Source organism: Eumetopias jubatus, unplaced genomic scaffold (genome assembly GCF_037043125.1).
Source record: "Eumetopias jubatus isolate StellerSeaLion01/CBP00866 unplaced genomic scaffold, mEumJub1_p1.0 scaffold_12, whole genome shotgun sequence".
Classification (NCBI taxonomy): Eukaryota; Metazoa; Chordata; class Mammalia; order Carnivora; family Otariidae; genus Eumetopias; species Eumetopias jubatus.
Window position 1 is genome coordinate 51,705,539 of NW_028274818.1, and position 27,175 is coordinate 51,732,713.

General features: G+C 42.8%; 1 protein-coding gene across 2 annotated transcripts in view; it reads left to right on the forward strand.

Moving 5' to 3' along the window:
* Positions 1 to 27,175, forward strand: part of TNR (tenascin R) — a 79,464-nt gene that overhangs the window by 47,223 nt on the left and 5,066 nt on the right. For both annotated transcript variants that reach the window (XM_028123060.2, XM_028123061.2), the window contains 7 exons: positions 199 to 318; positions 2,782 to 2,925; positions 3,627 to 3,757; positions 4,664 to 4,796; positions 20,711 to 20,862; positions 22,295 to 22,391; positions 26,486 to 26,647. In XM_028123060.2, coding sequence (XP_027978861.2) covers positions 199 to 318; positions 2,782 to 2,925; positions 3,627 to 3,757; positions 4,664 to 4,796; positions 20,711 to 20,862; positions 22,295 to 22,391; positions 26,486 to 26,647 — 939 coding nt within the window. The remainder of the gene's footprint in view (positions 1 to 198; positions 319 to 2,781; positions 2,926 to 3,626; positions 3,758 to 4,663; positions 4,797 to 20,710; positions 20,863 to 22,294; positions 22,392 to 26,485; positions 26,648 to 27,175) is intronic.

The following is a 27,175-nucleotide window of genomic DNA, read 5'->3' on the forward strand; positions in this document are numbered from 1 at the left end:
GTACTAGTGAGGAAAGAGGAAAGGGAGAAGAGAATAAGATTAGAAGGGAAGGAAGGAAAAAGGTCTCCACTCACTTCATTCTTTTGTACGGCACAGCAGCAGACGTACATGATGGATGAAACTATAAGAGATAGTTCACTGCACTTCCATCCTTCAGTATCTCCTACCTTTACCTGCTATTCTCTGGCTCTGTTTCAGCCATGGACAACCCTGTGGATCTGACTGCTACCAACATCACTCCAACAGAAGCCCTGCTGCAGTGGAAGGCCCCAGTGGGTGAAGTGGAGAACTATGTCATTATTCTCACACACTTTGCAGGTGAACGTCTTACAGGTCTATGCATCAGGCAGGTGGAAATGGTGAGGACAGGTGCTGAAGACTATTATGAAAGTTGTTTTAAATGGACATTTTATCAATTTGAGGGACAGCTTAGAAATTTTCCTGCTTTACTTTCACTGTAAAGCTCTCAAGTGTTCCTAAACTCTGCAAACTACATCAGCTATAGGAATTCAGAAAGCTGAATCTGAAAGGTACAAGAATTCACTCATCATATGTGGCTTTCAAGGCAACCTGAGTCCCATTCAGTCATTCCACAAGCACTTATTGAGTACTTTGTAAGTTCTAGGTGCTGTGGTTACTCCTTCACTTCATGGAACTCCCACCATACTAGAAAACTAGGAAAGTTATTTCCTTGCCTAAATTATACATGTGATCACAGAATTGTTGTGGGTTATATTCAGGAATCCAGAGAACAGAGATACCAAAAGACAAGACATAAGCAGATGTCTTAATTTTCAAAAATGACGGAGAAAGCCAATATTGTAAGCTGCAAAGTAAACTGATTGTTAAAGCTTAGGAAAATAAAAACCAAAACAGACTATTAAATAAATTGGAAAAAGATACCAGCACAGGTTCACCAAGAATAAGTTTACCAAAGTCTTTTTATATCTTTCTTTTTTATTGGCAAATCTGCTAGCACACTTGGATTTCAGCAAGGCATCAGAAAAACCTACTTATCACTTAGATGGAAAAATACATGATGGATCATATTTGGAGTAACATAGAATGGTAGCTGATTAAATAGCTCTCCTCAAGGAATGAATATCATGACTATAGATACATCATAACCCATCTATGTGCATGCACAATCCATTTCAACTGCTGCCACCCCTCCTTGCATGTCATGGGCCTGCATTTCTTAACTCTCACCATGCCTTCCCAAACCACTACTCATTTGCACGTGTTGTTTCCTCTACCTGGAGATTCTCTCCCCACTTGTCTGCCTAGACAAACCCATCCTCTAAGTCTTAGTTTCAACACCATGTCCTCTGTCAAAGCTTCCAGTATTCCCCTAAGGTAGTCAGACCCACCTGCTCACAGGTACAAAGTACATGCCTCCATCATAGCAACTAACTTCCATTCATTCAACAAATATTTTGGATGTCCTCCCACGAGCCATACACTCAACAAGGATGTAAGGATTCAGAGACAAAACATGGGTGCTTCTCTTCACAGAACTCACTTCTGGTGATGATGAGACCAGTACATTTTACAACCCAATGTGAGCAGTGTCATGACAATAGGCAATCACAAAACAGCTTGAGCCACATGTGATAGATCACTCACTGGAGGTGAGGGTGTTGAGAGGAAGAAAGAAAGCAGATCTTAGATAAAGTTAGAGAAGGAGACTAGAAGAAAGGGAATTCTAAGACTAAGAGCAGCCTGAGTGCATTTGTAGAGATGTGAGAGAACATGAGGACTTTTGAGCAACTGCCATGGTTTGATATGGCCAAGCAGTGATGGCTGGCAGGATGTTGCAAATGAGGATATTCAAAAGATAGAGTCATTATGTTTGCTCTTTCAAAGAGCTGGTTTGAATTTTTACTTGTTTGCATGCCTTCTATGCCTTTAGACCACAAGAAACTTGAAACCTCAGACCCTACCTTGTTTGGGGAAGTGCCCAGTAAACTTTCTTAAATGCTGAATGACTCAGGAGTATTCTAAAGACACCATAAAGGGTGTGGCCCTGCTCTAATAAGCAGTTTTGCTCACAGCTAAATGAAAACAGAGAAGACATGCGGACCACATTTGAATATAAAACAAAACTGTGTAAGTCAATGATATTGTAATAGCACTGTGCAGTGAGAGATGGTAGCTATGCTTGTGGTGAGCATAGCATAATATATGGAGAAGCTGAATCACTATATTATATACCTGAAGCTAATGCAACATTGTGTTTCAACTGTACTTAAATAAAAAAATTTTTAAACTGTGGTCAATAGAATCCAAATTCAAATATATTTCAATAAACGGAAACAGTGGTCCAAAACTTAATTGACAAGGCAAAATGCAGTAGAAATAAATGCAAAGTTCTGCCCATGGGTGCAAACAATCAATACTTTTAGAATTGCCACATACATGTAATGGTGGTTGGGAATACATTTTCTCAGCCTAGAGGAGAGAGGACTTGATTAGGAGGTATGGCGGGAAGGAAGGAGCCATGTAGACAGAGGATTCAGCTTATTCTTTGTAACCCCAGTGGCCTGAGTGGAAGTCATGGAAAAGACAATTTGGCCTCCAAATAAGGACTATTTTTCTCAATTAAGATGCAAAATGCAAGGGGATGCTCATGTGGAATACAATGCTCAATTAAATAACCTTTAAGAGATTCTTTCCAAAACTCTCTAATACTGAATCTTTACGAAATGCCTTTGGATTTGGTATGGCTTTCCTAGGTTAAATAGCCTTATTCAATTTTTATCCATGTTCATCTGATTTCAGTTGCTGGAGAGACCATCCTGGTTGATGGTGGCAGTGAGGAATTCCAGCTCGTTGGCCTGCTTCCTAGCACCCACTATACTATTAATATGTATGCCACCAGTGGGCCTCTCACCAGTGGCACCATCAGCACCAACTTCTCTACCCGTGAGTACATGGTTGGCTACACATCCAGCATCTCTAGATGCTTTTGTGGATCTGAAAATTACCAGTCTCCATGTGGTGCACTGGATGATAGTCTGTAGGCTTTGGACAGTGCAGCTATGAGCTGTTTGTATTTCAGCTGACTGCTGCCCAAATGCCAGTGAAAGTGAGCTGCAGCTCTCGGGCCGCAGATACCTGTCTGTTTCCTGCTCTCATCCTGGGTCTGGCTGACAGCAGTAGAACCAGGCCCAAAGAGGCCAGTACTAGACATGCATCTGGCCTAGAAAAATCTGATGCATATTACAGGGCTTGATATTTGGGAGACAGTTGCTGAGTACAATCATGGCCAGAGAGTAGACAGAGGTATAGATGTGGGAATGATATAAGCTCAAGAGTGAACTCACAGACATGCAGATTTAACAAGGTCATGGTTTCAGACATAGGTCAGATTGGAAGATGTCACACCTAGACCCAGATGCCCAGGTGAGGGAAAGGGGGAATAGTTGCAGGAATGATCATGACACTGACTGATTATCTTCTGACCCAGGAGCACCCTTTCTGCTCCTGTCCAAGCTAGAACTAGGGACAGGGTGTAAGCTGCCCAGAGACCACATAGGTGGGCAGAGAGATAATGTGCCTGGAATGCAATCCAACAGAGAGGAGCTAGATAGGCAGACACTCCTGGCATTTTCTCCTCTTTGTAGTCCTGGACCCTCCAGCAAACCTGACAGCCAGTGAAGTCACCAGACAAAGTGCCCTGATCTCCTGGCAACCGCCCAGAGCAGAGATTGAAAACTACATCTTAACCTACAAATCCACTGATGGAAGCCGCAAGGTAAGATTTTTCTGTAAAGGAGATTTTTCTATCAAGCAATCCAAAGGGAGCAAACTGGATTTGCCATGATAGATACATACATGCTGTTGAAGAAAGAGCCTGAGTCCGCAAGCCAGAGACTTTGGTGCTAGTCCTGGCTTCGCTATTACTCTCTTTACAAGTTGAAGCAAAACAAGAAGCCTCTCTGAGCCTTAGTTTCTGCTCTAGATGATGGGGTGTCTACCTCTACAGCTGTACTTGGTTGTGGTGGGGCTTTCAGTATGATGATGAAAAGCACATTGGAAACTTCCAAGCCTATATAAGTACATAGTTTTGGGAAAAAATTTCGCTAGCAGGGCCAAGCAAACATGAGCAGGACACCAAATTCAACAGTCTTTTATGCCTCTTGATAAGCATTATAAAGGCCGCATCTATATAGCCTGCAGTAAAGAGATGACAAATTTCTGTGTTAGATGATCAGTTGAAACAGTACTTCTAGAGCACTGGTTGTCAAACTTCTGTTCACAATGAAATCTTATTTTTTAAAGTGAAATCATATTCAGAAGCCAAATATACACAATAGATTTAAGCAGAGCTAGTCTGTTGGATATGGAGGATGGAGGCCTGGGATAATGCCTCCCTGGGTCCTGAGGAATCTTGTACAGTCAGAAAACCACTGGATTTGATCATTCACATGCCTACCTTTATGCCAATGTGCATCTGTGAGGTAGGAGCTGCCTAAATCTCACACAGGAGCTGTCCTCTCTGCTTATTGGCTCTGTTCTCTCCTTATTGTGGAATGGAGAACACACAATGGCCTTGGCAATCCTGACCTAGCTGGCCACAGGCTCTAGGCTTCCCTTCCCAGCTCCTTTCAATTGCATGCTGGTCACTCCCTTCCACCTGCCTTCCTCCCTTGTTCCACAGGAGCTTATTGTGGATGCAGAGGACACGTGGATCCGACTGGAAGGCCTGTCTGAGAGCACAGACTACACAGTGCTCCTGCAGGCGGCCCAGGACACCTCCCGGAGCAGCCTCACCTCTGCCACCTTCACCACAGGTGAGAGACACCACCCCTGTGATGCCTTCTTCTTCCCTGAATGACTTCTGCCTCTTCCGCAGCTTCTGCTGAGGCTTGATCAGGGAAGAACCTACCAAAGAAAATCAATTGCCTCTTCCTGTGAAGGAAAATAAGGGTTTCCTCCACTCCTCCCTCCCCCTTCCAAGGCCCTGCCAGGAAACTTCTTACCTGCCAAGGCAACCATAGGAACCAGCAGTACAAATCCCTGGTCCACCTGGACCCACTAAATGCACCAAGTGAAGACATCAGGTTCCTGCTCAGATTTTCTGCAAGTGTTTTCCCAGCAAAGTTCATCCATCCCTCCTTCCTTCCTTCCTCTGCTGCCTGTGATCAGAGAATCACTTAATAAAAGTACCAAGAGTAAACCCTCCATATTAAATTTAGGGTTCTCTTCCATATACAAAGCACTTTTGCATTCCTATGGTCTCAACTAAGTCCCTATAACAACTGGTGAGGAGGGCCTTATTATTCCCATTTCACAGATGATGAAACAGAGTGGATGGAAATCAAGTGACTTACATGGCTAGTAAGTGGCTGGGTCAAACTACAACCAAGGTCTTCTACTACTAAATCCAGCTGCTCCTCCTGCATTCCTCCAATTAAGTATCAGCAGAAATTACCTGAAATATCCATAAGGGATAAGGGTGTCTTAATTTGTCTAAGATGAAATAAACTAATAACAGGCACTGTTCTGACTGCATTTCATGTACTACCTAATTCAATCATCATGACAGCCTATGAAGTATGTTCTATTATCCCTATTTACAGATGAAGAAATTGAGCCACACAGAGGTGAGACAACTCACCCAAGACCCCACAGCTCTTACGTAAGAGAACTAAGATTTGACTCCAGTTGATCTGGTTGTGGGGACTGTGCCCGTTAACAATCCTTTCTGTCACTTCCCAGCGTCCCTCTCTACAGTCTGTATTGTGGAACTGCCCAGTTCAAAGTCCTGGGGGTGTGGCTATGCATATGTGTGGGGCAAGTGTGAGCATTTCCCTTATCCCTAGATGAATGTCCACCTGCCATCTCAGAGTACCAGGATGACAGGAATCCTGCCCATGCCCCAAAGCCCACCCACCCCCATCATGAGGGAGGTGACAGAAGATCCCCCATCCCTACCTAGGTGCCTCTCCCTGTAGACTTGTTCTAAATGACAAAGCAGGACACTGGATCAAATACACCAAAATGTTACCAGTGGTTCTTTGGGGTAGTGAGATTATGAATGAGTCCTCTTTTTGCCTCCTTTTTTATATTTTCAATATCTTACAAAGTGTCTAGAATGAGCAAATTAATCAGAAAAACAATTTTTATTTAAAAAAAAAAAAACAAAAATAAGCCTTGGTCACATAACCAAACATGAATCTAAGATGGGTCTTTACCAAGTAGAACTTGAAGGACACTTGATCCCTTTTGGGGGCTAAAGTCAATTATGCTCACCCTCCATACTCTTTCACAGAGTGGTTTATCTCAGTATCAAGGTGCTACCCTCTCTTGCTCAAGCCCTTCCCTGAATATTCACAGGTTAAAGGGTCTTCCATGGTCCTCTTTTTCAAGCCACCACCCAAAGACCCATGGATTGGAGCTTTTCACTGAATTAAGAATTTCTTCCCCATAGAAAGGACACAGATGACAGAAACATAAACAGAGCTCCCAATTTGCATATTTATTAGGTCTAAACTAATCATTTCATCCCCAAAATGCATGGGTTTCAATGCTTGCTCAGTGTAGTATTAGCTTTCAATTCCCATCCTAGTAATGCCACAGCTAGCAGGTGTGAGTAGTATGATAATATGCCTGAGGTTTCTGCAATATCTGGCAGCTGTGCCTTGCTCCAGATCCACCTGGACTATAAAAGTATACCAGCTTCTGTGCCCACCACTGGCCTCTCTTATATGAAGCTGCCCCAGGGGTGTGTAATAGTATGGGTCTGGGATCTCAAATCCAGCTGGAGCCTCAGAAAGATCCAATAAGCTGAAGGTTAACAATTCATGGAAATCTGTAGACGAGGCCAGGGTAGTGGCTTTGTTTGGTGAACAGTGCAGAGGGACCATCAGGGTGTATTTAGGTGTTTGTTTCTTTGTTTTTATGAAACTCCAATTGACACTGGGCTCCTGGGGCATGACCAACACCAACTCAAAAAGGAGAAAACAGAAGAGCCCACATTCCTGTATAACGAGTGTAGTTACTGACTGAGCCTCTCCATGTAAGGTTTGGGGTACCAAAGAAGGACTTGCCACTACTATTGTGGTACATGGCAAAGATGTGTCCATGTTTGGAAGCCTTTGCAGAGTTTTACTGTAAAGCTCAAATTTAAATTTAAGTCACTGATGCGCACCACACCTTGCTGGTCCCCCTGAAATGACTGGTTACAGAATGAAAAGTTTGTGGACAGAAGTAAGGCATATGAAAGTACCTTGCCCAAAGCCTGACAGATAGCAGACATAACATTCAAAATGTTGGTTGAGTAGAATAGTTAAATCCCAGCTGTAGAGCATGGAAGAGGGGTTTCTGGTGAAACAAAGCTATAGAAGGAGATTTTCAACATCCATCACAGGGATGGGACAGGCAAAGAGGTACCTCCTACAGAGTATGATGCCCAAAGTCCTTCTAATTTCAGGTTCTTCCTACCACCCCAAATGCAAATTTCCCTGAATAAATTACACTAAGCTTACAAGTGTCAACATTAGTGAGTCCACTGCCTGCGCCATGCCCCTCCCCAACCTTTTCTACCACCCGCCCTCCAACTCCCCTGCCAAAAACAAATTTTATGAAGGAGGAAGAGAATACAAGAGTACCAGCTTCCTAAATGTGGGGATCAGGATGTTATCAAGAAGGGAACGATTGGGGTTTGCCTGATGTGTGGCTTGAGTTAGATGCCTTGAGGAAGAGACGAGGAGAAGGGCCTCCAGTGTACAGGGCAGGTGTTACTCATACCAGGACTCTCCTGTCATCCCTGTAGATCTCCTACAGATCCCTCAAGATTAGGCTTCCTCTGGGAAGAGTGGTCACAGTGGCCATGCCTTGAGCCTGATTCTGCCTCCCCTGACCTTCAGCATATCTCAGCTCATCCTTTCCCTTCCTCCCTAACAAGACCCTCACTGACAGCCCCCCGTGACACGTACACATGGGAGCCAAATAGTTCACCCTGCATGCTCCATCTGTGGGCCCCTGTTTGCCTAAAAAAGAAGAAAGGGAGAAGGAGAAGAGGGAAAAGAAGGAGGATGAGAAGGGGAAGAAGAAGGGGAAAAAGAAGAAGAAGGGGGAAGGGGAAGGGGAAAGAAAAAGAAGGAAACAAAAAATGAAGAGCAGAGAATCTTTTCACTTACTTGAAAGATTGGAGTGCTGTCAGTCTGAACCCCATGAATTATTCCTGCTGAGCAAGAGGTCTGAAAAACACCAGAGCATCCTATATGATGGCAAATCAGGGCTGATGGATTTAGAGGCTAATTTCATTCTAGTAACCAGCATCCTTTCCGACTTCATTGACAGTACCTGAGCTTTCCACTTAGCAGCATCCTATTCTTAGGATGGGCTGATCTCAGCTGATCGTTCTAAGCATTTTTTATGCCTTGTCTTACGGAACAAAAGAGCCTAGAGCTGGGCCCCTAAGTGGCCTCCATCCACTGACAAACCCTCCTCTTGCCTTGGGTGGGCCAAAATAAGAGATTCATTTCAAGCAGATGTCTACTTAATGGTCTGGAAAAGAGTTGTGATGTTTGTAAAAATAAAAGAGAAAGAAAGAGAGAACTAAAAGAAAAGAACTCACTCCCACAAAACCTCAAAAACTTTCTTTGATCAAGATATCTTCCCTTGTTGCCTTCCTGCCATATAGCATAAACCCGTTTCATTCTTTCCATCATGTTAATAGCTTCCTGTCCTCTTGTCTCTGGTGTTTGCACAAGACTCGGGGGGGAATTAAATACAAGTAGTATGGAAGAGAAAAAATACGGATACATTATTTATAATTTACTGTTGCCTGAAATTTCATTCAAGGTCTACTTGTCTTTCAGAGACATGAATATAAATGAGGAAACAAATAGTCCCCGTAGAGCAACAGAGACTTGGTGAAATGATCTTCTGAGAGGCAGGTTTCATTGTCTCTTTTAATACTATAAGAAGCAAACAAGACGCTCACTAAAGCTTGTCCTCAGAGACAGTGAACACTATAAAATAGGTTGTCTTGACCTTGAGGTTAAGCAAAGACAATCATTTGTGGAGGTGCCCAGAGATGAGTAATGAGAAGTTTTCTTTATTGCCTTTGCTCTGGTCCTATCCCACATCCAGGCTGAGCTGCTCTCTGGGGCTTTTCACAAAAACTCTGGGAGTCTACTCTAACACAAGCTTCAGTTTTTGAACCTATAAAAATTAATAAAGATTGGCAAATCCTGGGTCCTGAGACAATAGATAGTGGGTCATGCAAATCCACCTAATTATCAAGTTGGGAAGTCCAATGACCACTGTCCACTGCTTTCTACTCTTATATACACCACACTTGCCCCCTCACCAAAGTAGGGAATCAACGGGTTTCTCTCTGCTCCCCTATTTAGAAACAGTTAAAATGCTAGCTTCATTGAAATAAGCAAACCCCCTAAAGAAGAAGTCCATCTTCTCCTTTCTTTGACAACTGATTGTGTGGAAGGAGGCGGGGCACTAAACACCCCATTTGAACAAACCATTCCCATCCAGGTCCAGAGGAGATGTCTGAATTAACCATACTGCTCAGTTTATCTCACATCACCAATGTCAATCTCCAACAAGGTCCCTCTCTGTACTTACTCATTTATTTCCTCCTACCCTCATCTCTTCTTCCGCCTTCTACATGCAACCATTCTGAGGTCTTGAATTTGTGCCGTCATTTATATGTGTTTTTGAAAAATGTGTTCTTGTAAAAGTTTTGAGTAGAAATATTTTAAATGTATGTAAATGGTATTGGATTACATAACTCCTTTGTTCTCCTATTTTCTACTCAGCACTGTTTTTAAGATCCATCCATGTCATATGTGCATCTAGTCTTTTGCTTCCAACTCTTGCAAAACACTGCATGCTCTTCACCCATCACATTTTACCTCTCCATTCTCCCAAGATGGACATCAGATATTCCCCAACCTCCCACACCACGAATGGTGCTGCAGAGAATACCTTGTATGTGTCCACTTATGAATCAGTGAGGCAATACCTTTGGGATATATATACCCAGAAGAATGACTGGGTCACGGGTATGTGTTTACATGGTTTATGGAGTATTGCTCTTTGGGATGGCTATTTTAGTCTACACTCCCTACAACAGTGCAGGAAAGCTCCTGTTTCCTAATGACATGCATCATTCCTAATGACTTGACATGAGCCAGCTTTGTAGCTTTTGACACTCTAATAGGCATAATTGATATTTCATTTTCTAGATGAATTTCTTTAAATAATAACAGTTTGAGTTTAAACATCTCATCTATGCTTGTTAGCTCATCTATGCTTGTTAGCTGAAAAGCTTTTTCTGTAAATTGTCTGTTCATATAGTCTATCTTTCTATCAGAGTTCCTGTGCTAAATAAGTATTAACTATCATTATTTGAGCTTTTGAAGTCTTTATGTCTTTCCCTGCATGTGGGACACAAAGATATCTCCTGTATGTACTTTTATTAGCTTTCTAGAGTTTTTTAATATTTAGTCTTAATTTTGTATATGGTATTAAGTTAGGATGCAGTTTTCTTTTTCTTTGTATGGTAAGCCAATTTCCTCAACATCATTTACTAAATAATCCATCCATTCTCTATTGATTTGTGGTGCTTTACTTTTATTAAGTTCCCATATGTACATGAATCTCTCTCTGAACTCTGAACTCCATGTTGTAGTCCATGGTCTATTTATCTGTTCTTTTGCCAACACTATATTGTGTTTTCATATCTATTACTTAATATCTTAACATTAATCTTAACATTAATCTCTCCATAAGTGGTAAAACAAGGAATTGTTTTACCTCACTTTTCTTTTTCGAATTCAACTTAGCTCTTTGGTGACCTTCATTTTTTCCATAGGCATCTCAGAACAAGTTTATCAAGTACCCCAAAAGAAATCTCAACTTGAATTTAGACTGGAATTGCAATAAATGCATAAAGTAATTTGGGGAGAACTGACATCTTTAGAATACTAAGTCATCCCTTCTATAAATATACAGTGTATCTTCATTCAAATCATCTTTGTGTTGTTTCATAGGACTTTAAGAAGTTCTCTATAACATTATGTTCTTGGTTAATTTCTAAACATTTTATAATTTCTTATTGCTTGGTGACTTGTATCGAACTTTAAAAATTATTTCTAGTTTGTTATTGCTGATATGGGAAAATGCTATGGATTTTTGTATATTGATCCTATACCCAGCAATCCTGCTGAGCTCTTTTATTAATTCTAATTATCTATTATTTCTGTTAATATTTTTATGTAACTGTTTTATATCATTTACAAATAATGATGGTTTTATCTATATATTTCTAATCCTTATGCCTCTGATTTATTTATTTTTCTTTCCTTGTCATATTAGCTGGGACCTCAAGAACTATGTTCAGCTGAACAGTGGTACTAGGTAACTTTGACTCATTCCCATTCTTAAAGGGAATGCTTAGTTGCAGCTTCATGTCGTATACTTTTTGCTAGGTGTTCATTTTTAGACCTCCTTTTGGTGGGGAAAAAACAGCTATTTAAGCTTTTATAAAATGAAAAAATATGTATAATTGGCTAATCTTATGTAAACCAGGATATTTGCTTAGATTTGAAGTTTAAAACATTTAAGTCACAGAATTTTCTTCTATTTGAAGCTAAGAGTTTTTGTGATAAACTTTGTTGCTAAACATTATCCAGTGGCTTTTTTCTGCATCAGTTGAGTTAATTATATGATGTTTATCCTTTATCTTAATAATGAGATGAAGTACATCAATAGATTTTTTTGATACATTTCTTTACATTCCTAGGAGAAACCTCACCTGAATGTGACTTTTTTTAGTGCACTGCTGGGTTTAATTAGCTAAAATTTTGTTTAGCCTGTTTACATCTACAATCATAAATGAAATTGACCTATACATTTTTTCTTGTATATACCTCCTTACTGAGTTTTGAAATCCATGTTTCACTAGCTTCATTTAAAAGAAAAATCTGAGCAGTGTTCATGCCTTTTTATACTCTTTTTGGAATAACTTACAGCAGAACTCATCACTAAAGCCACCTTGGGATATTTTGTTGTTGTTTTGGTTGTTTCTCTTTGTTTGTTTTAGGAACATGAGATGTTCAACTAGTACTTCTACCTTATCTAGCCAAGATCTCATCTTCATCTTGCACCAGTTGTGATGCTTTATAACCTTCTAGGAATTTATTCATTTCACCTGAGTATTAAATTTTAATAGCATAAAATTCTTCAAGAGATTTTATTTTTAATCTCTCATATATCTGGAGCTCTTTTTCCTTTTTCACTTTATTTTTGTCAGCTTCTCTCTTTATTTCTTAATCAGTCTTATTAATATTAATATTTTCAAAGAACCAGCTTAAGACCCATATTCGTGTTTCTGTGTCCCTATTGATTTCTTAAATAGACCAATAGACCTTCCCTGCTGCAATCCAGGTACTTGAGCATGTTCTCAAACCCCTCTGGATTCCTCCTTACTCCCTCCTTTCACCTTCCCCCAAACAAACCCTGTTTAGATTTGGGCTGTGGGTTGCTATAAATAGGCTTTCTTTTTTTTTCTCTTCTTTTGTGATAGTCTTTTATTTAAGGCAAAAGTAAGACATTTTACTCAAGTGTTTAATCACCCTTACTTTTCAGAACTTTAGCATTTGTCACTCTTCTGAATTGTGTGCTTACTCTAGATTTTCCATAAAGGATTTTGTAAGGCAAATCCTCATGAAATCTCATATGCCTAGAGCATTTTTTAATCATACCCTCACATTTGAACTGCAATGTGATCAGAGGTATAAAATGCCAGGTTCAAATATTTGTTTCCTTCATATTTTAAAGTATTCCATTGTCTTTTGATATGCAGTGTTGCCACTGAGAAGTCTGATGTCAGTCTGATCCTTGTTCCCTCTGGAGGCGGTCTGCTCTTTCTAGAAGCTTTTAGAACATTTTTTCTTTCTTTTTTACAGTCTTCCACTTCACTATATGTCTTGGGGTTTGTTTTTCTTCTTATCTTTATTCTGACACTCTGAAAGCCCTTTAAATCTGAGGTGTTTTATCTTTAATTCTGAGACATTCATCTTTATTATTTCTTTAAACATTTCTTTCTGTTTTTATTTCCCCCTTTTAGGACTTCTTTAGCTAGATGTTGGAATGTATATTCTCTCCTCCAAATCCCTTAACTTTGTCTTTATGTTTTCTTTTATCTTTACTTTTAATCTTTTTAGAAAGTTCCTCAATCTGATCATCCAATTCATTTATTTGTGTTCAGCTGAATCTAAATCCCCCATTCATCCCATCCATTGTGTTCTTACCTTCAACTATTATATTGTTCATGCCTAATAATTCTACTAATTATTCATAATTTTTGTTCTTTTTTCATATTGTTATTATCCTTCCTTACTTCCTTAAAAAAGTGACGTATCATGCTTAATTTAAACTTGGACCCTCTATTCTAATAATTCTTCATCAGGTGATGGGTGTCACACTGCCTGTGGTCTTTCTCGGTAGTCTTATTCTTTAATGGTAGATATTCTGGCCTGTGGGCTCATGTTCCTTTGGCGTTATCACCTGTTATGTCTATTACGGGTGCATTAGAGAAGAACAAAGTACATGTGAAGAGGTAGGTAATGATTAGTCCAGGACAATACAGGGGAGAAGCAAAAACGGAACTTTAAAACTTTTTTCTAACCTACTTTCTCTCTCTTTTTGTACTGTTTTTGTCTGGTTTTTGTATCAGGGTGATGCTGGCCTTATTGAATGAGTTGGAAATGTTCCCTCCTCTTCCATTTTCTGGAAGAGACGGTATAAAATTGACGATGTTCATTTTTAAATGTTTTCTAGAATTAATAATGAAGCCATCTGGGTCTGCAGGTTCTTTTTCTAAAGGTCCTAACTCCAGATCCAATTTCTTTAATACTTATGATATTATTGAGGTTATCCATTCATCTTGGGTGACTTTTGGTAGATGGTGATTTTCAAGGAAATGGTCTATTTTATCTAAGTTTATAAATTTATTTACATATAATTGTTTATACTATTCAGTAGGACAGGGATATGTGATCACTCTATGGGATAGAGGGCAGTAAATTTCATCAAACATCAAACCATCTGCCATAGGTGGTTAGTACTGTGAATGTTATAGAATGTTATATGTCACTATATACAGGATTTGATCTGGCCAATTTTTAATTGTATTGTCCCAAATGTTTTCAGAAAATCTAACTTTAATTTCCCTTTTCATAATCATAGGGATGGATATAGTGCTCATATGGTATGGTACATTTAACAAATATTGATTGAGCATCTACCATGGGTCAAACACTGTTCTAAGTTCCGAGGATAAAGTGATGAACAAGATGAGCCAGATGCCTACCTTCCTGAAACTTATATTCAAGGGGGATAAGCCAGTTGGGAATAGACAAAGGAAGGAAATATGGTAATGTCAAATAGTGATAGTATTATAAAAAAAATAAACAGTAATGGAATAGGGACATATATGAAGAGCTAACTTCTAGGACATTTTGTATGGGAGGAAGCATTTTCTGATTGTCACTTTCTTCCCTTATCACAGACTCTGGCCTCAACTAGGATGGTCAGGAAAGGCCTCCCTTCAAGCTGAGACATTTGAGCCAGGACTTGAATGATGAGAGTGAATCACACAAAGAAGAACATTCCAGGCATAGTAGGAGTAATTATTATACCCCAAAGAAGGAATAAGATTGACATGTTCAGCAGATTAGAAAAAAGCCAGCCAGAAAGGGTGGGAAATACAAGGCATTGCCAGAGCATGCAGGGCTTTGTAGGCCAAGGTAAGGATTTTGGATTTTCTTCTAATTGCAAGAAGTCATTGCAATTGCAGCCATTGCATTGAAGAAGCCATTGGAGGGTTTTTGGCAAGGGAGAGATAAGATGAGATAGGATCACATCTACATTATAAAAAAAAAAAAAATCACTCATTAAAAAATGGATAATGGATGCAATTAGGGTCAGAGTAGCAGGAAAAGACCAGGCAGGAGGTATTACCATGACCCAGCCCTCTCCTTGCCATGAGCCCCTTCCTGGGGGCTAATAGCTGGCAGTCTATGATCAAAACTAATCTGCCATGGAACTGAGTCTCCTGATATAAGTGAATCCAAGAAATAAGGCAAATTATGTCAGAACATATCTCTATCAGGGTGCCTTCAGCTGATCTTTGGGAAAGGAAGATTCAGAAGTTTATTGCATTTGCCCATGGTGGGTAGAAGGCAGGTGATCTGCAGAGCTTGAGGATCTTCCTCAGAAATGCTTCAAATAAAGGCATCCAAATTGTCTATTGTTCAGTTGATTCTCCACTCCTATTACATCCTTAAAAGCTTTTGTCACCTCTCCTCCCAGATTCCCAACTGAATGGGGTCTTACTTATCTCTAATCTTACCCCCATCTAATTCATTCTCCACCCCACAGTAAGAATAATCTTTATAAAAACTGAGCTTAAAGTCCATAATCTCTTCATTCTGTAGCCTGCCTGAGAAGGTTCAACTCCTTATAAATGGAATGATCTAGTCCCCCCCTTGCCTCCCTGAGTCTCTCCCTTATCCACCCAACCCAGCTTCTGGCTAACTCTGCAGTTTCCCAAATAGACCATGCTTTTTGTGCAGACTTGGGACACCCTTCCCCCACCAATTTGTAGCTAACTTCTATATCAGCTCCTAAAATAAGAAGTGCTTTCTGATTAGCACTTGCTAATCCTGCCCCATCCCAAGCTCCACTGTTGGCCCTACCCTCATCAGCCCCAAACTTCACTACATACCCACCTCCACGTTTTGATAGCTCCCTCTGTTTATCTCTTTCCCAGAGCACTTAGAACTTGGGGTTATAATTGTCTGTTTCTCCCACAAGAGTGTGAGCAAAATGAAAGATGGGACTGTATCCTTTTACTTTTTATATTCCTATCTCTTAGCCCAGTTTCAGAACCCAACGATGCCCCCCATATGTTTGTTGAATAAATACATAAAAGAATAAACAGGTAAATGAATTAAAAGATGCTATTAAAGAGGCTGAAGTGGTAGGTTTTCACAGCCCATGTGGGCTGAACAAATAACTTTACCCTGTCCATGACCTCAGAGTGCCCTCCACAAACCTGCCAACCAGAAACCCACTTCTGGGAAGAACAATCTAAGCACTGGTGAAAGAGGCAGTCACCTGTACTTCTGTGGAGCAGCACACTTTGCTGTGTAGTTACACAGAGATCTGCTAAGTCTGTCCTCGGAGGGAAACATTGGCATCATGGCTTTGGTCCTGATGCTTAAGGCCATAAGAATGGGCAGGAAGCAAATGCTCTCCAAAGCCATCAACTCTGACCATTTTAAAGACTGCATCCAAGAATACAAAACAAGTAAGAACAGGGCAGGGACAGAAAAGTCTCTTCCTTCACTCCCAGCCAGCTGGGGGTTATCTGATCGTGCTGTGTGTCACGTAGCTCACTTCACCCCACTCAGCACTCAGCCTTCGGATGCCTAACACAAACCAATTTCTGAGCAATTCTTCCGCTGAGTGCCCCAGTCCTGTTGATCTCACAATTTCATCTAGAAACACTTAACCATAAGACATTTCAGTGTACCGATCACTTGGCATTGCTTTCCTCTTAACTTGGTAAACACCACAGCTTGTGCTTTAAAAAAGAAAAGAAAAGAAAAAGCCTCTTTGTCAGGCCAGGCTCCGGTTATTGTATGAAAGGAAACAAAAACCTTCCAGTTTTGCTCTTGGTCCTAAAATTTCCGCCTTGGGAAGAATTATTGGAATGATCTATGTTAGGGTGAAAGGTGAGTTTCCGATGATATTAGATGATGTGACATCCAGAGAGCTAGGGATGCCTGAGCTCTGCCCTGACAACCTCCTAAGAATGTATGAAATCACAGTATACATGCAAGGAACACAGCAGAGTGAGAATCAGTGCATTCTTTATTATTAGTTAGGTCTAACAACCCTCAAAGCAGAACTTAATGGGAAAACTAGAACACAAGGTTTAAACTCAAGAATAAATAGAATCTCTTATTCCCTCTCTTTCCCCTGTCACCCTGTCTAAATCTTGGGACCAGCCCACCCAAGACATACCTACTTGGGGGGCACATGGGTGGTTCAGTCAGTTAAGTGTCTGACTCTTGATTTCGGCTCCAGTCATGATCTTGGAGTCATGAGATCGAGCGCCATGTCAGGCTTTGTTCTCAGGAGTCTGCTTGAGATTCTCTCTCTCCTCTCCCTCTTCCATTCCCCCGTGCTCACTCACAGTCTCTCTCTCTCTCTCTTTCTCATAAATAAATCAATCTTAAAGAAAGACAGGAAAGGAAAGGGAAAAAGGGATAGAAGAGAAGGAAAGAGGAGAGGGAGGGAGAGACCGAGAGACAGAGACATTCGGTCTAGTCACTAGAGCATAGGACCTAGGCAGAGAAAGCAGACTACCAGGCCCCTCAGGGGCATAGTCTAGCTCTTACAAAATTCCACTTCTTGGCCTCTTTGAGAAGAGGAAAATATACCAGAGAAAGAGTGGGGTTCCAATCCAGCTGCTCTTCAGACTCATCAAGGAGATCTGGTAAGACACTGATCCCCTGCCACCCCCCAACATTCTGACTCAGTTCATTTGCCGCAGAACCCAGGAATCTGAATTTTAATAAAGTCCCCATTTGGGAATAGTTAGTGAGCCTCTGACTCCTCTCATCTGATGAAAAGGAATAATGATTTGATCAAGGACATGTGGTATGAGGCAAAACTCTGGCAATACTGAGGGCCAGAGAGGGGTTGAGAGGAGTGGTTTCATGGTAGACATGTCTTCTCCAAGTGCCCAGGATGTAAAAATCCCAGTCACTGCTCCTGATATTCTATGCAGGCAAAATGCTTGTTGACTGAATTTCCATTAATGCCACAGACTAAATCAAATCTAGAAACAACCAGGTGGCCTTGCAATTTGTCAAAGGTAAGATAAGTGTACCCAGCAACTATGCATCAGCCCTGAACACATTTGGTGAGCCCCTCCACCAACCAGCCCAGTGTGGGGGCCCAGAAGGACAAAAACACAGCCCTTCTTCTCTCAAGGGTACAGTCTGAGAGCTTCATCTCATCCAAACTTTTGACACCACTTAAATCCACTTTTTTCTTAAGTGATTTTATTCCCATTTTCTGACTTTAAAAAACATGAATCCCTTTTTTATATGACATTCTTTCAGATATGTAAAAACTTCTCCAGAGCAAGCCATCTCAATTACTATATTTGTTTTTGGTAAGTCTATCTTCAAGGCAACTAATGTGTTTGAACGCTTTTAAAGTATCAATAACTTAAATAATCAACATCATCAAGATGAAGAAAGTAAAACATTATTTACTTACCTATTCTGAAGTTTGGCTTGGTTTTATAGGTGTATTTATATGAGGTTGTCATTTTAGGTTTAGAGGAAGATGTTCTGCTGGGAACATACTGGATACTGAGGAAAAAATGGGAGTTCTGGCCCCTTTAAGGAGCTAAATTGGTTAAGAAAAAAAAAACTATTTAGTGCATAAGGTAGGAGGAGCTGAAGCCCAACATTTTGTGCTGATCTCATAAAATGAGAAAGTCAGGCAATGAGAGAAGAGTGGAGAAAGGAAGGCAGACAGGCGGGTTGCTGCAGAGACCAGGTGGAGAAAGGTCTGGGAGCCAGGACATAATCATTTGCTCCCAAAGTAACAGGGAGAGGGGAAAGAGCTCACTTGCCCCTGTCTCCTGACACGTAATTGTAACCTCTAGGAATTACAAAATTCCACTTCTTGGCCTCTTTGAGAGGAATATGTGGGATCAAGAACTCCGTCAGGTTCTAGGACATGCTGCAGATGAAAATTTAGAGCTTTCCTGCAGCTATTTCAGAAAATCAGTTTGGAGGATAAAGATGTTTAATTTGAACATAGAACTTTTTGAGGTAACTTTAACCTTTGGGGTTTTATATGCTTATAAGATAAATACAGACATCAATTAATCCTTTGCTGTATGGATAGATGTAACTCCTGTAAACTGTATACATGTTACATTGATTGTTTAGTCAAGTGCAGGGAGCACTTGAACTCAAAACTTGAGTTCAAATGACCTGTGGAAGTTGTGCAATCTTGCTGAGTGCAGTTTCCTTGTCTGCCAAATAACAATCTGTCTGATCTATGACAATCTCCCTTACTCTCAAAGTTTCTTGCAAGAATTAAGTAGAAATAAAACACACCTTGTCAAGTACAAGTTCTATAGAAATGTATTGTTACTCCATGGTGCAACCGTGCCTGAAGTAGGCAGTGCCCTTGTTCTAAAGTACCTCACATGGGAGCGAACCTTGACCATGGTATGGCCCCAAACTGGACAGTCCCTGTGCTAAGAGTTAACAGATCTACTGAACCCCGACAACCTCTTCCTAACACAAGATGCTTCACAGATGATCTGTGACAGGAGCCTTAGATGACCAGGGCATTTAGTGAGGACGTTACACCGCCTTCCCCGTGTGGCATTATGCTGTCCACTTGCTCTGATTTCCCTCCCCCACAGCTGACTCCAAGCAGCCCTCTGGCAAACCTGTAGTGCGCCGGTGCTACCACTAGGGGTCACTGTAGTGCCTGCCCTACCCGCCCACCTTCCTAACTGCTACAGTTCAAGGATGCAAAACCGCATCAACCGCCTTTCATTGACCCTGAGCATCATTTTATGTACAGAGCACCCAAACCACTTTTCCTTACACGGCAAGCTCTCCCTTTTACTTGCTCTTTCCACTCCTGCCGTCCAGAAATCTCCTCCGGTGGAATCTCTGCTTCTTGGCTTGCCTGCTAAGCATTGAAATTTGCCCCGAAGCTAAGCTCTTCAAGATACATGATTTAAGCTTCTCTTCTAGCTAATTAGATATTGTTCTACAAATTGGGCTGTTCTCTCTGAAAGATGAGCAGCAATTTATTTCCCCTGCCCTTTCCTTAAACTTAAACTGAACTGTAAAACCTGGCCATTTGATTGTTTAGTCCAATCAGGAGATTATTTTGTGCAAGGAGTAGAGATCCATCTTCTTGCTAACTCTGAGCTTGTTTAGGCATTCCTTCATGCTGCTGTGAGGATGACAGAAGGTTTTGCTTAATGCCTGTCATCTCTTTGAAAGGCCAGCCCTACCGGGGCGCCTGGGTGGCTCAGTCAGTTAAGCATCCAACTCTTAATTTTGGTTCAGGTCATGATCTCAGGGTCATGAGATCGAGCCCGTGTCAGGCTCCGTGCTCAGTATGGAGTCTGCTTAAGATGCTCTCTACCTCTCCCTGTGCCCCTCCCCCTGCTCATGTGCACACGCTCTCTCCCTCTCTAAAATAAATAAATAACATCTTTAAAAAAAAGAAAGAAAGAAAGGTGGGCCCTACAGTGATCTATTGTGGCCCATGCATCTGTAATCATCACCTGAGTAACCCCACTAACTGCATCAACACACTTTTTTTGTCTAAAGCCAAACAAATAATTAAGAGAAGGAGCCAGACTGTGAACCCAGATCTTTGGTCCTCAAATACCGTAAAACTGTATATTGTTTGTTAAATCCAACATCATCTAGAGAGGGGGAATGCAGGATGATGTGGGGTTCCCCACACTGCTTGAGATCCAGTAAAGATTTCTTACAGCTCTTGATGAAGTACCACAAGGCCCTCTACAACCTTCTCCAATCCAAGGGGTCATTACACATTGTAGGATAAAGGATCCTTTCTGAAAATTTCCTCTTTTCCTATGCAGGGGGCCGGGTGTTTCCTCATCCTCAAGACTGTGCCCAGCATTTGATGAACGGAGACACTCTGAGTGGGGTGTACACCATCTTCCTCAATGGAGAGCTAAGCCAGAAGTTACAGGTGTACTGCGACATGACCACTGATGGGGGTGGCTGGATTGTAAGTACCTGTGGCTGTTCCCCATACACACAAACATCCTCGGTGTCTAGTACATCTGGCTCAGCATCTATGGATCCAAATTTCATCTCCCTCTGACCAATCTTCACCTATCCCCCATTTGTCCATGTTGGGGCTCTTCCTTGCCTCTGGGCCTTGCTCAGCAGCACAGTCATAGGTTTGGCCAAGCACTGGAAGGATTAAGCATATGGAGGCAGCAGTGGCCTGGCCCATTGAAGGGACCCCAGGAATACTGTTCCTTCTGCAAGAATAGTTAATGCAGGAGGCTGCCAGGGAAAGGGAGGAGTGGCTCTGATAGGCCCAGGGCTCTTGCCTGCTGAAGGCTGCAGCTACAGATAAAGGAGCAGAGGGGGTGGATCCTCTGTAGGAGGAGGGTCCTCTACAGGAAGAGGTGAGCCTCAATGGGGAGGCCTATGGGATGACTGCATATGGGGGAGCAGATGAGGGGCAGAGAATGAATAGCTATCTCTAGTTACCAAGACCACCCCATCCCCATCTTCCCTGGCCTCCCTGGTTCTTCCCCAGAGCTGCCACAGCCTTCCGAATGCACCAGTAGTCAGGAAAAGAAAGACACCCTCCTTCCACAGCTAATAGGGCAACACCAAGAGAAGAGAAAGGACAACCTCACAAATGGCCCCGCCTAGCAGTGCAGCCCACTATGCGTACGGGAGAGTTCCTGCAGCCTGACCCTAAAGCAGCCCAGCATTAGCTGAGTCCTGCATACATGCAGTCCCTCTGTCCTCCTGTGGTTCCCCTCCAGCACTGCTAACACACAGCACTGGATATTTCTTGGTGCAAAATGGATAGATTTTTAATGGAGTTAAATGGTGGCTGTGCTCATAAGCTACTCTTGGGAGACATTTTCTTTTATGTTTCTGACATATTTGTGCCTCCTTCTTAAAGCATAATTGGAAATTGAAGCTGAGGCTGATGCATTGGAGGTTAAATGAAATTAGCACTTAAACAGCTCAGAAAGTAAGTGATACGTAGTTGCTTTGCCTACAATAGGATGATGACATTTACTAAGCTGATTTGAAGATGGTCCTGTTCTTTTGGTGAGAAATGCTTTCTACTGCACTCTGTCCTGCAAAAAGATTAATTTGAGAGCCAAGCCTATTTCCCCTTGACTAGTTGGGGGCTTGAGATGGATCCTGAATCCTTTCTACATTGCAGAGGTGCAAATTAGTGTCAATATCACACCCTGGCCTATTCATCAGGGGCCTCTGCACTTGAAGAGAAGGGCTCTGAGCATCTTTTACGAAAATGGCTGTGTGAAGACCGAGCTCTGTACTGCAATATTCCTTATCTGAGCATCTTTGTCATGGCAGATAGAAAACTCAGTTACAGCGATTTTACTCATGAGGGTTTATTTTCTTCAGCATCACTTTGTTTCTCCCCCTTGTCTCCCCGACAGGTGTTCCAGAGACGGCAGAACGGCCAAACAGATTTTTTCCGGAAGTGGGCTGAGTACCGTGTCGGCTTCGGGAACCTGGAGGATGAGTTTTGGCTGGGTAATCCTCCTTTGTGCTTTCCCTGGGAACCCTACTCTGGCTTTTTGTCCCTCTCCCTCCTTTCTGTGTCCATCTGGGATGATCAGAAACGCCGTGTCTGTTGGGAAGTCGACAGCTCGTGAATTGCTTTCAGTACCTTTTGCTCTGTTTGGCTCCACTATTGATCTGTTTTTATCTTATTGTGGTGTTTTCCTCTTTGCTCTGTCTCTTCCCATCCTCTTTAATAGTCTCTTATGCTGATGGATCTTGACATGAGGCAACTACAAAGGAAGTGAGCTGTCTGGTGGGGGAGGGGGCGCAGGACACAGCTAGCTGGCTGGTCACCTCTCAGAAGCTGGGCACCCACCGGTCAGCCTGCAGGTCAGGAGAGAGAGAGGAGGCAGTCGCCCTGCCCCAGCTCCCCGGGGGAATCTTATTACCTGACTTGGCAAGGGAAGAGAAAAATGAAAACAGCCTTGGAGGTGTCCTGCCATCTCCTAGAGGTCTGACACAAGCAGGAGGTGCAGATTGAGAACAGAGCTGGTGTGAGAAGGTGAATACACACCCCATCCAGGCAGGTGGCAGTGATGCCAACCCCAGAAAGCAGTAAGTTGATTACCTGCATCTCCCTCTGGTTTAGATTTTCATAGTGCTATGTACAGGGAGGCAGGGGGACAGCAGCATAACCGGGTTCCATATTTGCGGTCTCCTCTCTATATCTTGGTCACTACATCATCCAGGCCTCACTATCTTTCTCCTGAAGGCCACACGACGGCTCCCAACCTGACCTCTCTGCCTCTGGGATCACTCCATTGTGCACATGGCCATCTTCCTCACACCCAAAATCTGAGCTGTGGTTAACCTCATTTGTAAACCCTTTCACTGACTCCTCATCACCACCAGGTGAAAACCAAACCCCTTGGTTGAGGTACAAGGCTCTTTCTAATCTAGCTCTGGAAGCAGCTCCCCGCCACTGAGTACCCCACGCCTCTCACCCTCACCCCCATACACACGCCAACACCAAACTCCAAACCTTCAGAATCACTGCAGCTTCCTCTGCAAGGAATGTTCTCCCAACCCACCATCCCCCTCCTCTGGACACCTTGGTCCCCATCTGTGTATATTCAGAGAGCCAATTAAACTCCTCTTCCTTCGTAGAACCTGTCCTGCCCAATTTTCTCACCCTTTGCCTATGGGAGGATTGGCTACTCCCTCTTTTGTGGGCCCAAAGCAGTGTCCAGTTTTTCTTTCTGTCTCTTTTGACTATGCTACAGAAACTTCTTTCAGGACTGGGACCACATCTTGGTCATGTTTTCATCCCATTGCCTCTTATATATAGTGTCTGAGGTGGTAGGTACTTAAAGTATAGGCACTGATCGGTCTGTCAATGATAAGAATTTATCGAGTACCTATGGGATGCCCAGATCTGTGTTGGCTAATGTAGGTAATAAAACTACACGATAAGAACATTGAGAGAGAAATCAGGTGATAGGAAGTATTTTTACCTTCTGGGAGTTTGCACACAGCTTGAGGGACAAGTACAATGCACACAAATCAGGCACCTGGCAGACAGGGCTCGTGTTCCCCGGACCTCAGCAGCTGTGCACCGATTCCACCATTTTTACATTATCTGTGAAGTGGCTGAACTATCCTGCACTTAAATGTTGTCTATATCACTTGCTTTATTTAATTAAATCAACTGTTTTGTGAAAGAAACTTCATAGAAAGCTAGTTATCACGTGCCGAAACAAAAGGGAGCCTTAAAAATTCATACAAGGAAAAGAAAACAATATTAATATTATAAAATGACAGTTAAATATAGGGGCTCCAAGCCTGATGTTGCTGGCAGTGATACAAATGATGGTTAGCAAGTGTTGGGTGTTTCACCACAAAGTACTAGAACCAAACTGAGACTGAAAGTCAAGGTTAGGATCTGAGTTACAGTTTTTCCTTAAACTATTAAGAAAGAAATAGAATTTGGAAATACCTTTCTCCCTATATGTTTAAGTTTATTTTAGTCCTTATTCCCAAAGTATTTCTTCTATCATGAGAGATGCCATCCCACACTGAGAAACACTGTACTAACCGATGAACTACCAACGAGAAGGCACAGATACTCAGAGAGAGGAGGGGTCAGCTTTGTGGAGGAGGCTTTGGGCAGTCAATGAATAAGAAGAATGCAGGAGGGAAAGGGACAAGAAAAGAGGGAAGGCAGGGATTCTTTTGACATGTGCAAATGGGATAGTAAAGAAACCATTCAACCAGAGGAAAGATGCAGGACAGGGAAAGAAGAAAATAAGGTTAGGTGGGTTGAAGGAAAGCACATTATGGTATCTAAAGCCAGGAAGAGAAGTCTTGATATAATGCCATAGGTAATAGGGAGCCAGTGAGGGCTCTTGAATAGAGGCATGGCTTGGTGATCTATAGTTTGGCAGCAATACTCAGGTTGGGGGTAACTATGACCCATGGTTTATATCCCAAGTTGGGTTCCCCAGAAGCAGAAGCAGAGTTCAAGGGATCTATTAGGGGAGTGCTCTCAGGAGTAGGGGAATGGAGGAAACAAGGTAGAGCAGAGGAAAATATGCAAACGTAATTTTCGTGAGAGATGATCTTTAGTCTGATCCTTAGGAAAGATCTGGATTATGAATTGCTCCTCGGAGTTGGTCCCCACCAGGACAAGGGGGATGGTCTTTCCTACCCCCTACATCAGGCATTAATGTAGGTCTGCTTCAAGATACGGGGGAGGGAGAATGTAGTTGCTAAGGGGAAGTGACTCCTGTTTGGTCAAAGGCAATTGTCCAAGAAGAAGGCAGCTGTGAGCTGTTAGCAGCCAACACATCCAGCAGCTGGGGGACATGTCCACCATCTACTAAGGGCATCCGAGCAGGTACACCCAGGATCCACTATATCCACACAAGCACAAGTCTAGGGTAGGTTGTGGGTCAGCAACCCAGCGAACAGCAAATAGCCCTCAATTTATAATTAAAATGACTCAAACAGGTAGGGAAGCAGAAAGATCCAGGTGGCCCTCAGCCAATAATAGCACCTGTGTAGATTTCAACCTCTTTTTCCACAAAGAGATTAGCCTAAGTAATCTCTAAATACCCTTCCATCACTGCAATTCTTTTATTCTCATCATGGTATACTCTGATAGATATCAGATATGACAGCAAAGCAAAAGGACCTTGGTTCAGTAGGCAGATAGAAATCAGGAGGACTCAGAGATCACCAGCAATGCAAGGTGAGTGGCTCAAAGTCTGGACAGGTAGGTCAAAATCAGAAAGTCCCAGAGTCCAGCCAGCCAGGGCAAACGGACAAGAGAATATACACGAGAAAACATCGCCAAGGAGAATGTGGGCTCACAGAGGTTTGCACCTTACTATTAGACCAAGGTCCGGGAAGCTTAGAGCCCAAAGGGAAGCAGATGGGTGAAAATAACCCCCAGAAGACCAGTGCAGACGGGGCAAAGCAAACTGTAGCAGGTAGATTAGACAAAAAGGAACTGAAGTCAGGGGGCAAATGGCAATATCCCCTGACCAGGCTATGGGAGCCCCAGGAGGGCTGGAAGCTGAGAAAGGGCAAGGCAGTGTAATACAAGGTGAACAGAATCTCTTTTGCAGGCCACTAGGCGATGGTAGGGTATCTGGCCCTCCTAGGCCCCTAGCGCCTGTCCTGAACTCCTCTATCAGTGTTTCTACCTCTGGCTTCCTATCACTCAAGCCAAAGAATTCACGCCTATGTAATAGCCTTGTCATTTTCACCCAACACCATGGTTTGGAGTGGAAGATGGTAGGGGACAGGGCCAGGAATCCCAAGGCTCAAGGTTTGTCTGCTACTGAGTCAAGACTGGATGTTAGGACCCCTGAGCTGACATGGGGCAGGGCGGGGGGCAGGGGGGATGTACCCACCAGCAGACCAGGGTTTGTCTTTTTGCAGGAGGAGTTTCTGAGTCTGGCAAGGTCTGTCTGATAAATGACCTGAGAAGGGCTGAGGGCAGAAGCAATCCAGATCCCCCTCCCCCTCTGTAACATCCATTGTGAGGCCACAGCCCCATTTCGCTCCCATTTCCAAAGCCGCTGGGACGGGGCCCCCACCTTCTCTGCTCTTCTCCACAGGGCTGGACAACATACACAGGATCACATCCCAGGGCCGCTACGAGCTGCGCGTGGACATGCGGGACGGCCAGGAGGCTGCCTTCGCCTCCTACGACAAGTTCTCGGTGGAGGATGGCAGAAACCTGTACAAGCTGCGCCTAGGGGTCTACAACGGCACTGCAGGTACCCCCGCCCCTGAGCAGACGCCGGGCCGGTGGGTGGGCAGCAAGTACAGCGCCCCCGCACCCCCCTCGGTCTAAGCCTGAACTGCCCCGGGAAGCGGCAGCACCCCCACAGCGTGTGAATTCCCTGCCAGCCAAAGAGCAGGGCAGAGGGAGGGCTGAGAATCACTGGCGCTGGTCCCTTCGGTCCCTAACCACCCAGGTGACCTGAAACCAATTTTTCAGGATTTCAGTTTCCTCATCTGGAAAATCATAATAAGGATGCTTGCCCTACTTCACAAAGTAGTCAGAAAAAGATGCGACCAGTGCAGCAAAAGTACATTTAAAGTTTAAAAAAAAAAAGCGCAGTGTGAGGGCAAAGCATTATTTTTCTTGTCTAGATTAATCAATATGGGTTCTTATCCAATGAGAGTATAATCATCTACTGTCTGGGGAGAAATGCCCCCCTGTGATGACATCCAGGAAAACCATCTTGCAACTCCATATTCTGAGAACACCCCCTCCCCTCAGTAGTCATCATAAGGCCTTT